The 12477-nt window shown below is 39.7% G+C and overlaps 1 protein-coding gene across 2 annotated transcripts in view; it reads left to right on the top strand.

Moving 5' to 3' along the window:
• The first annotated feature begins 259 nt into the window (after positions 1 to 259).
• MMP16 (matrix metallopeptidase 16) overlaps positions 260 to 12477 on the top strand; it is a 195674-nt gene continuing 183456 nt past the window's right edge. The window contains exon 1 of one of the 2 annotated variants that reach the window (XM_063327151.1): positions 260 to 685. In XM_063327151.1, the coding sequence (XP_063183221.1) occupies positions 554 to 685 (132 nt within the window). In that variant the 5' untranslated portion in view covers positions 260 to 553. The remainder of the gene's footprint in view (positions 686 to 12477) is intronic. The other variant, XM_063327153.1, reaches the window with a different exon arrangement.

Genomic DNA, 12477 nt, shown 5'->3' with positions numbered 1-12477 from the left:
AGGGGAGCGGCGGGGGCCGAGCCGAGCCGAGCCGAGCCGAGCCGAGCCGAGCCGAGCCGAGCCGAGCCGAGCCGAGCCGAGCCGAGCCGAGCCGAGCCGAGCCGAGCCGAGCCGAGCCGAGCCGCCGGGCAGGCCGGTCTTCCCCGGGAGGAGGCAGAAGGGGAGGAGGCAAGAGAGGAGGAGGAGGAGGAGAGGGAGGAGGAGGAGGGAGGGAGGGAGGAGGAGGGAGGGAGGAGGAGGAGGAGGAGGACACGGGGAGGCGGTTGGTGCTGCTGGGCAGAGAGGAGTCGTGCAGGAGCTGCGGCTGCACTCGGACGCCACATTCCCTCCTTACGGGACTGGCGGTGAGGATGAGCGAGAGCTGACCCTGCCGCCGCCGCCGCCTGTGCTGTGAAGTGTCTGCTCCTCCTCCGCCCCTGCTGTGGGTGAACCTGCGCTACGGGCTCTTCACCGACACGGGGGGGGGGGTCGGTTTGTTTGTCTATTTGTTTAAGGCAAAGAGAGGGAGAAAGAGAGAGAAAGAGATCTTCCATCCACTGAAGCACAGTTCACTATGATCGTACTCGCATTCAGCACTGGAAGCCGGTTGGATTTCGTGTCTCAGTCCAGGGTGTTTTTCTTGCAAACCTTCCTTTGGATTTTATGTGCTACAGTGTGCAAAGCGGAGCAGTATTTCAATGTGGAGGTAAGATCAGCCGTCTGCGACTGCGAGCGTGTGTGCTTCCCCCTCTCCCTCCCCCCCCCCCCCCCCCCAACCTTTTCCCCTCTTCTCCTTTTCTTTTATATCCCCTAAATAAAATAAAACCAAATAGCCAGCCAGCCATGTCTCCCAGCAGCCAGTCTGTGTCGGCTTTCCAGCAGCCGGTAGCTACCTCCCCTCCCTCAGTTCCCCCGCCTGATGGATGCGTTTCAGGCGGAGATCCCCGCCGGTACCGGCGGCGCGGAGCAGCCCCGGCCGCCCGCGGGGGACGGGAAACCCTCAGCCCGGGCACAGGGGGAACTTGGGGCGAAGTGGGAAGGCTCTGGGAATGTCTTGGACTTCACATACCGCTGCACGGCTGAGTTTCCCCAGCCTTTTTTTTTTTTCTTTTTTTTTTTTTTTTTAGAAGAAGAATGAATGAAAGAGTGTTATGGGGACAGGGGAAAGGAAACTTGAGATTTTGGCACGTTTCTTTGTGGTAGAGTATTTGACCAAATACCGTCTTTTCCCCATTTAAACGTAACAAAAAGAGTTGCCACTAGAAACAGTGAAACAAACGACGTAAAGGTGCAACTACAGCGCAAAAGTTAGAGGGTGTGGAGGACCAGGAAACAGAATTTTTCCAACTGAAAATTAAAATGTGGGGATACATAGATGTGGCATACCCTAAGAGTTTACAGTGACAGCGAGAATTCAGTGGACATCCATTTCCAGTCACTCTTCTATACACTCCCAGTTTTCTCGTATGATGTTTTTACATAATGCCTTCTATTAACTAATGTTCCTTTACTGACTTTATCATCCTTGCATATATTCTTTCCTCCTTTTTCCTCCTCCTGTCACTCCATTCGTTCTTCTTTTTCTTAATCTGTTTCAGTATGATGTGTGTATTTCCCTCTTCCTTTCCCTGTCTATTCAACTTCTTCATCTTTCTTGTTATGTGTCTCTTTAATTTATATGTGCTCTTTCAACTTCTAATACATAATTCTGTTTTTTCTGTTAGATCCCTGTGTTCCTTCACTTTCTCCTGTCCTGCCAGCCCCACTCCAAACTTTCTGCTGCACCCATACACCACCTTCCCTCGTTCTTGTTTCTAGTCTCTCTTGTCTCCTGGGTTCCCACAATTCTTTCTCTCAGAGAAATGAAGTCTCGTTTCCTCCGTCTCTCACATATGCACACTTGCTTTTTTTATATGAGCTCTTGTTCTCACTCAGTGACACATTCTTGCCACCGGCTCTGGTGCTCCTGCAGATGCTCCTCCGTCCCTTGACTGTCTCCCTTTTTGTCTAAAAGTTCTTACCTGTACTACTTCTCCGTCTGCCTCATGCAAGATTGCCTCAAACGAATAAAAAATCACTTTTTCTTTCCCCATGTCTGCTTTCATTCTAGTCTTTCACTCTCTACAGGCAGTTTGCCTTGCCACATGCAATTCTCCCCTCAGCTTAACAGCAACATCTATAGCTTCTCTCTCTGACTTGTATCTCTCCGGAAAGTATTGTCTTTTTACTCCGTCATTAAGATCTCTCCTCATTATAAATCGTAGTCTTTTTTTTTTCCTCTGTCATCTATGCTGTAGTCACTCTTGTTCGTTCCTTATCACAAATGTGCATGACTGCTTCTGTTTGAGTGTAAGCTCTTTGAGGAAGGACTCATGACTTCTTAAATGTTTATGCGGTGTGTACCGTGCTTGAGTCTGGAGTACAACTGTGAGACTTTTGCCATATAAATATTAAAGTTGCAAATTTCAGAGTGCACGTGAAGTTTTATCCATCTTTTGCCCATGTCCTCAGTTGCCTTCTTTACTGATGAGCAGGGGAAAACAGCGTGGAAGAGAGGAAGTTGCTCTCGGGTCTCCTCTCCAGGCTTCATAGACTGGCCCCCTGCAGGGTGTAGGGAAGAAATTCCAGCGACAGAACTTTCTCCTCCCACAGTAGTCTGCTTTGCTGGCATCTGGCTCTGCTGGAGAGACAGGCGGCAGATGGAGCTAGTGTGGGAGGAGAAAAAGATTGGTTTAGTCAAGTGGAATATGAACAGGAGGCCAGCTCCAGTCAGAAGGAGGTTTTATGAGGAAAGAAGGGAAACACTTGCAGTTTTGCCACCTCTTCCATATGGAAACCAGCACATTTTGAGGGCAGAGGCAATATCGGGAGCAAGAAACACTGTTGGGGGGAATGAAGTAGCGTGTGTGTGTGATGAGGGCACATATTTTTTGCTTTTGAAATATGCCATCTCCTGTTCTGCCTCCCAGCCCTTCTGAAACAGCATGTTGTCATATGCCAGCACTCCCAGTCTCTTTTTGTAATTAAGTCTTTGAGCCACAGATTGCTGCAAGCCAGAAGAGTGTTCCAGGGAATTACTCTAGTATTTAAGAGTCCTAATACAGGGCTTTTCCCCAGATCACTGACTTTGACCACTGTCATTGGACCTGAGATTTGCCCCAGAACAGCCACTGCCATGTTCACATTGTTTGGATAGCGCTGAAAATTTCTTTTTGTTGGGAACAGCAAAGGCTAAAAGCATGGGAAATTTGAGGCAACAGCATGTATGTATTGTGCTGTACAATCCTCCCAGTCAGCACAAGTGCATAAAATGGTTGTACATAATAGTAAATTGTGAAAATAGGACAAATATTTCTTAGAACGATAAGAATAAATATGCAAAGTAGGATTCAGGAAAGAAGTGGTGTACATGTAGTTGAATGAAATGTCACTGAAAAGATGCTTTTGTTTGGTTTTTTTTCATTCTTTCTTGTCTCTAAATAAAGTACAGATAATACTAGTTGAACATTATAAAATGCAGGGATCATTTATTTCCTCTTGTTGTTCTTTCTCATTTAATCCACATACCTGATTGAGAAGCAAAATCTGTGTAGTAGTGTTGGATTTTTTGGTTTGTTTGTTTCAATGCAGGTTTGTTGGGCTGTGAGCCACAGCAATTCTTAGGCAATATTACTGTAGCTCAAAGATATTAAATAATAATGCTGTCTTTTAAAAGAAGAACACAAAGCTGAAGTTTGCAAGATTGTATGAACTGTTCCTTGTAGTATGAGCTGTTCCTTGTAATTTCATTGTCCCTCTGTAAAATTTCTTTTAACCAAACATCTACATGGGTGAAGTCCTCAAGTGTCTGATGACAGCTGAATTGTCAATCTTGAAATGTGTTCATGGATGTAGTATTTCATGTAATCGATGTAGCCGAGTAGGACTCAGATCATGGAGTACGGCACTCAGGAGGGGCACACTTGCACTCTGAGTCAGTCAGAGCTTTGTGGTAAAGCTGTGTGAGAGATGATTGTAGATTGATGGTTTAAGTAATCATGATGAAGTTTAAGATTCGCATAGTCTTATGTGGAGGGAGATTTTGGCATTAACTTTCAAAGTTCACTGATTCCCAGTGGCATTTTTTATGAGACTTTGTTTCTGACATCATGGGAAAATCTAAGGACTACACTGCTAGCTCCCTCTTCTCAGTGCTGAACTATTGGTCCAAAATGATAACTTCAATGAGTAAGTGCATTAATGGAAGAATGTGTCCATCAATGTAGATTTTTTTCTACAATTTTCAACTATTTCTGTACACTAGCAGAGGGAGATGCCCTTCAGTGAGATAGCGAATGGAGTAATAGTTATTAAAAGAACATTTTAAATGTAAAACTGAAACAAACACACAAAAGATAATTTGTTACTGAAAAATGATAGAGCAGCCAACTTCCCTGTGACTCCCTGGCTGGGTTCCTCACTACAGTAATAATATCTTGTGTTGCTCAAAGATAACTCCCTTGTCTGTTGTTGGAAGTGTCTGTAGATGGTCTTTCACAAGTATCATCTATATAGACTACATATATATTTATGTTTTCCTAAAACCAATAATATTGTACTATTTGAGCTGGTATTATCCTGAGAGTTTACATTCTAATGTTATCCATTAGTTTATGTGTATATTTAAATAGTAAGTATGTGTATATTTAATTTACTATTAAATATTCAATAGAAAAAATATTGAAAAACAATGTCACCATTCTGTTACGGGAAAAATGGTTATTGAAACAAGAATACCTTGGTCAGAAAACAGGATCAGCATGAATCTAGAATAAGATTAATCTCCGAATCCTAATACTGCCTACTCTTACTCAGATGAGTATCTGCGTAAATCCTGTTGAGCAAAGAGGTGTTTTTAGAATTGCATCTAGTTTCATTGACTGTATCTGTGATGGGGGAAACACTAGAGAGAGAGCATGCTTCATCGTCTCTCTCCTCAAGCTGGCAGTTATGCTCTATTTTCCTTCTTCTAATGCTAAATTTATAGACTTTAGTCCCTAGGGGAGATCTTAAAGTGACTCTTAGTGTGAGCAGCGCTGGAAAACAATACAGTCTTTTCTCTCCTCCCATTTTCAGAGGTGGGACAGTTAAATTGCATATTGTGGAACAAAATGCAGTGGAATCCAAACTTCAGAAAAATACCATCAGTTTCCTCCATGGTAGTAAGTGTCTGAGAACCCCATTGTTTTCATTGTTAATAAACATTACAATTAGCCTCCAGCTCCTGCTGAATGGTAATGCATGACCTTTTCTTCCGTAGGCTTTGGGTCTTCTAAGCATAAAACCAGACCAGTTTAATTCTTCAGCTGGTATTTGAAAATGAGCAAACATTTGGGAGGGGAAAAAATCCTCCAATATCACCTTTTCGCACTTTTCAACTAGTGGCCTTGGTTTTCAGGTTTGCAAGCACAGCACAGTATTTTTATAATTTGTTAAAATGCAAGCTCAAATCTATGCAGAAGCAATCAAGGTGGTTTTGGTTTTGCCATGTGTCCTAAAAGGAATTTACAGGATCTTCTGCATTGTTTTTAGTTGCAGTCAGCACGCATGAATCTCAGTTATTTGAATTCTGAATCTCACTCGTGTAAGGTATCAACTGAATGAATTGGATTTTTGTTAGAACAAGAAGTTCAAACTGAAATTATTAGAAGCATGGAGAGGAGTTATTGAATCAGTTGGTGGAGGTGGTTAGTGGGTGAAATATTAGTCAATAACAATACAGGTGTAATGTGATGTATTTCATATTTGCTTATTGACAAAATACAGATACATAGAAAGCCTCCTGTAAAGGCTTCTGATGAGCAGATACATCTACATAAGGAAAATAATTGGAAGGTTATGTGTCTGATAGGCAATAGAATACTTTTCTGTTCATAGAAAGCTACTGTATAATGAACTGCCTCTCATTTGATATGAAGAAATATATGTGGAGACTACTAGTTGACAGAGTGCATTTTCTGCTGTAATTTAAACAATAATTCCTGTTTACAAAAATTCCAGTAGATCAGTTTTCTACTATAAAGTATGAGATTGTTTTTATGCTGATAATGTTGCAGGGAAGTTCACGCATTCTGTTGCCTGTACTTTGCTCAAAGATGGATTGAAAAGATTGTCCCAGTTCTTATGAGTTCACAATTGTCATAGTATGTTGGACCTTAGGTGCAAGACATATTTGTTTATAATTGTAGTTCATCTTATTTTTGACTATTTAGTGTTTAAGCATCACAGCTATTAGTGATTCTCAATCCTACTAAAGAAAAGAAATAAAATGGTTAAATAAAGAGATTTATGTAATCACCTTATGTAGCGCAAGATAAACATACCAAAAGATGTGTTCCTAATATTTTCTGACATGAGATCTTACTTAAACAAGTACACAATTTATTAGCCCACCAAAAAGCCCTGAACAAGCCCAAGCTCTTCCCCTTCCATTATTCAGAAGGCATAATGTAAAACTCCTGCATAACCATTCATTGTTTCTTCAGAGTGGATATACTGTGTTCTTTAACTGGTTTAAGATTTATGCTGCTCTTTGTCAGTTTTATTTGAATCCATCTGAAAGGTCAGTGCTTGCTCTAGGCACCTCAGCTCTGCTTATGCACTCGGCAAGACTGAGTTGTAAGAGTTTATAAAGAGAGAATGTGGTATTATAGATTTTAAAACATTTCAAACCACATCTGTTTCCAGTATTTTAAAGTCTGTCTCATCCTTCTACTTTACCAAATGATCATTTTGTGGAGTTAAACACTGGAGGACGCGGTGTTGATGCTTTTTGAAGATCCTTAAAGTAACAATATGACTTTTTTTAACAAAATATGTTTTAATTACCCTTTTTAAATTGCTTAATCCTTCTCACCTCTCTAATTTTGGATTCCAGTTCTTTGTCTAACCTGTTTGCTGTCCTCAAACTACACTATTATTGACCGTAATCTGAGGGAGCAGGTTGAGTTTGTTTAATTTGTTATCTGTGATATGTCAAATGACAGATTTGGTTTCATTTTGTATGAGGAAGACCAGGATTAGTGCTGCAAACATGATTTTAGTTGGCACTGAAATGGATTTGAAAAATAATTATGATTAGAGCTTTATCCTTTAAAGAGAGGTCATGCTATTTGGAACCTTTATTTATTGGTTGCCTGGCAACTGTTCATTCATGTTCCTGCTTATCATCTTTCATTATAAGCATCTTTGCTGTACAGTAAGAGCAATTAAGTGGTAACAATTTATTTCTGTGATGAATTAAAATTGACATAAATTACAGAAAGGGGAAAAAATAGTATTTCTATAGTTTTACTTATTAACTGAAACTGCTGGTACAATGTTTCTCTACTTATTAACAGCTGGTTTATACCAGCTGAGGAGTTATCTGCACTTCAGCTGTGATCATAATGTTCCTGGCATACCTTTTGAGGTATTACAGCACCTAATTGATTTAGGGGCTTGTTCAGGTGTTTTTGTCATGCTTAAAATCTCCTGTTAATTTCAAGATCAAGGCTTCAGGGCCTGCGGAAACTTATCCCATGTTAATTTCAGTGCTTAGCAGTAAGCAATCCAATCTCAAGTGCTGAGGCTTGAATCCAGTATTGGAAAAGGGGTTTAAAATTCCGGGATTAAAACTGCTGCGACAGGGGATGTGCAGCTGAAGCAATGGGCCGCGATAGCTATGTAGAAAATTAAAGTCACTTGGTGCTTTCTCTCTGTAGAACAATAGCAGGTTTTATTACACTGTGAGAAAACATTCATAAAGCATATTATTTGACAATTGTTTTGTGACTGTGGATGAAAAACATTTTGCCTTTTGTGTTGATTATTTATGGATCATATTGTGATTGACCCTTGTGTGGAATAGCAGTGTGGAATGGGGCTGTTGTGCTGTGGAGCATTTGTAGAAGGGATCTCGGTCCATCGGGAGGAATGTTGGAACAAGTTCCTTAAAGCTGCACCTTAAAAGAACATCTGTCACTGTAGGGCCAGGGTGGAAGTAGATTTGTCTGTCTGCTGCTACCTTTTGGCAGTAGTGGCTTTGCCTCTGTACCGGACCACTCAGAGCTTGGGGAAAAAATGTCCCTCTAGGACTGATGCCCTCCACTCTGAGTTTCTGACTGTATTAACTCACCAGAACTCTTCATACTGGGCTGTGGTTATGGGGGACAAAGTAACTGCTGTCAGACAAATCTATATTGATTTTCATCAGCTTTTCCCACTCATATGACGTGTCTGTAATACATGAAGATGCTGTCATGTGTTTTTACCTTTTACGAAACAATTGAACTGGTTTCACAGTTGTATAGATGATTTGAAAAAAAAATGCTAACCTCAGGAAATCTGGTCTTTATTATTTTTTTTCCTCGTGATCTTGTAGAGAAACAGTTGTTTTATTTCATTGTTCCTGTTCATTTTTGCTGACATGTAATCACATCTCCACTTACAAGTGTGAAATACAGGTTGGCAAGGGGGAGACTTCCCTTTTCAGAAAAATACCAGCTGAAAGGTAGACGGAAAATTATCAATTTCTTGAAAACTTAGATAGAAAAACAGAAAAACAAGAGTCCCTTTCAAAGGGAAGGAACATACTTCCTTTAAATGGATATCACTGGATATTTACAAAGTGCACCAAAGAGGAAATTGCTTCCTTTTTGTACTGCATCTGGATCTGAAGGTGATGATCCTGTCATATTTTTCTTTCTTACCTCAGATGTTGGTTGCGTGATGCTCTTCTAGGAAATTGCTTTGACCCACTGTCTTTGCAGAGAAATTGACAGATTGTATTTGTTTACATGCCATACAGAATAGTAATAATACATTTAATTGCAAGGAAAAGAAATGATCTGTCTTCCACACAATAAAATCTATGATTATTACTAGACGTAATAGTATAATATTGCTAATTGTTTAGCATGATTTTGGTCTTGGCAAGCGAGGCTTTTTTTTTCTCTCTCATTACTTGTATGTATTTTAAAAAATAAAAAAAACAAACCACAACCCAGGACTGTGGTCCATTTTTTGATTTTCCTTATTGATTATGAAGTGCTGGATTCTGATATTTCCGTCCTTCATTGCTTGTACAAGGAATGTCAGCTTTGGAAAGGTCTTTATGATCTCTTTCTCTGTTGCATGTATTTTTAAATATGTGGGAAAAAGGAGGTGATGTGAGTACCGAGTCATTGCTCTTGAGGGCTGGAGATCTGGGCTGTGTGTCCAGTTCCATCATGAGTCTTCAAATCAATCACATAGCTTATCCATCTTTGTAACCATCTCTGTAATTGTAACAAATGTGAATTGGACTAATTGAAGAGTATTTACTGCCTTTTCCAATACATGTCAAGAACAAGAGAAGTGATGTAAAAGAGCCAGCAATATATCTTCATCATTCATTTGTCTCAGGACTGTTTCACTTTTTTTTTTTTCTCTTGATAAAAAGTAGTAGTGGGAGATCATAAAATATATATAAATAGAGCATTCCAATTTGATCATCTGTGTAATCATTCAAGTAGTGACTATGTTCAAGAGTCAGGTATCAGAGCAGAAAAGGTGAAAAACTTGTCTATAACTCTTCAAACCCTGGTGGTTTTTTAGTTTAGTTCTGTTTTTTTTTAAATTGTAAGTACCAAAACTTCGCAGAGAACACTGTCAGTGGGATTAAATAATGGATGTCATTAGATGACTGAAGATAGATTATCACGTTCTCTTTCAGAATGAAAGTTTGAATAAGATAATTTTTGTTACCCGAATATGAAAACAAATAGTCTGCTTCAAAATGTTTTTAAATAAATGCAAAATTCTTAACAAATAAAATGGACTTTGGATCAGATTGTTAACGTTACACAATGCAAAATTAAAAATTCTTCTATTTTTGAATAAATGTACTATTAAGTAAATTGTTCCGAAAACATTCATGTTGCCTTGTAATCACAGTACCTAAGCTTCTCCTTTTTTGTCTGACTATTTGTGGATTTTTATGAAATACAATAAAAGACTGGCCTTCCACTGCTCCAGGTATTAATGTTTTTTATTAGACACCACTAATAGGCAGACATGCTGCTCACATACCCCTGAATGTTAATGGTGGGAGGATGAGGCGCGGGGGAAATAAGAGATTTGCTGTGCTGACATGTTAAGTATGATAGAAGTGGAAAGTAAATCAGTGTTCCTGTACCACGAGTTCACCTTATGAACTTCCTTCCTTCTTCCCACTTTCTTCCTTACTTTTAATTTCCGTGCTTCTTTTTTCTTATCTCTTGTTTTCATCTTTGTTTTTTCTTCTTCCCCCTTTTTTTTTTTTCTTTTCTTTCCCCTCAGCTTGTCTTCCTACAGACCATTGCCTGCAGCCAAGGAAAATCATCAGTCGTTATTGCACCATAGAATCAGAGATATTAGAGATGGGAAAGATTTATCAAAAGCCTACTTCTCTGCCAGTGAAGGATTGCTAACTATGGTGTATTTGCCGGAGTTTTGTCAAGTCAAGTTTTAAAATCCACAGTGGTGGATTCCAAAATTGGAGTTGAAAAAAAACCTGGTAAAAGTGCAGTAGGGAAAACTACAGTGGAAGAATTCTTTTCAGTATAGTTTTCCTTTGGCTACTGGCAACAGTTTGAAGTTGTCTTAGGTTAGGCAATTTCTGACAGAAAGTGATGCCTTTTCTGTAATCCAGGATGATAGGAGCTGTTTATGAGCATAGATGGCATGCACTGATTGGTAATTTGGTGTATTTCTTTGACTTTACAGAAAGAAAAATACAGGTAGGACAGAGAGAAATGAAGCATTGATTTAATTTTTCACTCCATTTGAAATTCTTAGTGCAGTTGTAATGGACTTACACTGCCTGATTTTAAAAGATATGTAGATGTGTATGGATCGCTGACACTGTCTCAGGAGGGCTTGACTAGTTTATGATGATTTTATCTAAGTACCATGCCTTGTTCTATTTAAGTATTACTACCTAGTGAATAAAATTGGATATTAGTAGGAGCGTTATGGATATCTAGATACTACGCTCTGTTAAAAAAATCTTACTTTGGAATTTCACATATTACATCATTAGTGGGGTCACAAGCACAGACTTAAAGATGTTCGTGACACTGGCACGTATGAGCTATCATAATGTCCAGCTTTGCACGTTATGCAACACTTGCAAAACAAGGATCTCAAGTTATTTTATGCGGGAAGGTGGAATTTGTTTGCTGATCTACATCCTGATGATGAGATTTGTGCAGGGTGATTTGCATGAGGTATATTTCCCAGCAAGTGTGCAAGCTGCAGGGTTAGATTGGGAAAGGGATTCAGTTTGAGAGAATAGTACTTAAATTTAGGTGTTCAAATGTGCTGTACGTGTTTCCTTTATATTAATAACAGTCTGCTCCCTGAAGTCAATGAAAGAGAGAGACTAATTCAGCTGACCATCCAGTTATTGTCTGTATCACAGTGAGTTGAATCTTTTTTCTGGACTCTACTATTGGTATTGAGTAGTAGCGTGATTGGGTTGATTACGTGTAGGCATCCACCACCATTTAAGGTGCCCTTGGCTGACAGAAATAACATGGGACCTACGAAAGCTTAATCTTTTTAGGCTAGCAACAGGAAGCCAGGCTGTGTGTCCTAAGTCATCTCAGACGACACTACACACTTGTTTAGGTATCCGAAGCCTGTTCCAAATTGTAAGTGATGGTGGAGGGTGTTGAGACATGTATATCTATGAGGCTCCCCCAGGTAATCACTGGCATTCAGATGTCGTAATTTGGGGTTGAATCCTTTCCCTCTGCAATGGTGGGATTCCTTACACTTGTCTACATTCCTGATGACGTGTAGGCAGTGGTCTACCTTGCTTGGCCTCTAGATAATGCTCCACAAAAGCCTGGGCCTCCTAAAGGTCCGATGATGTATCTGTCATCCCCTGGATGGTGTAGATCATCTCAGATCACACCGGACACCTGTACTACTGAGAAAATCAAGAGCAGAACTCCATTTTTATGGTACTACAATTTTTATCCTGTCACTCTGGTGCCCTGCATGTTATTAAACACATTTATCCCTTGGCGCAAGAGGCTAGCACTTTCTTACGTCTTTAGATCTTAGGTATTTTAAGTATTTAGTTAGGGGTATAAAGAATACAACATTTCTCCATTGCCAACAAGGCAGCTTTGCCTTCAACCTTAACGAGACCAGGCCTGGGCCTGTTTAAATCTGTGTAAAATTTTACCTAACTTACAGCAAATACTTCAAATAAACTTAGTGATTCTGACCATTATTTGATGACTTACCATAAATATTTGTAAAGGCTGTCTTTCTTTCCTAAATATGCAAACCTCTAAACAGCTATTTATTGCCTTTGAGAGGAGAGAACAGAATGTTAAGTATTTTTATAAGAAGTAAGTAATTAGAAAATATATTTTAGAAGAATAAGCTTGCTAAATGTCTATTGTCTGATAGACAATCACCAAGAAGATAAAAATAAAAATGACA

The sequence above is a fragment of the Chroicocephalus ridibundus genome, chromosome 2, assembly GCF_963924245.1.
Source record: "Chroicocephalus ridibundus chromosome 2, bChrRid1.1, whole genome shotgun sequence".
Taxonomy (NCBI): Eukaryota; Metazoa; Chordata; class Aves; order Charadriiformes; family Laridae; genus Chroicocephalus; species Chroicocephalus ridibundus.
Note: the sequence above shows the minus strand (reverse complement) of the source record. Positions and strands in the feature narration are given on the sequence as shown.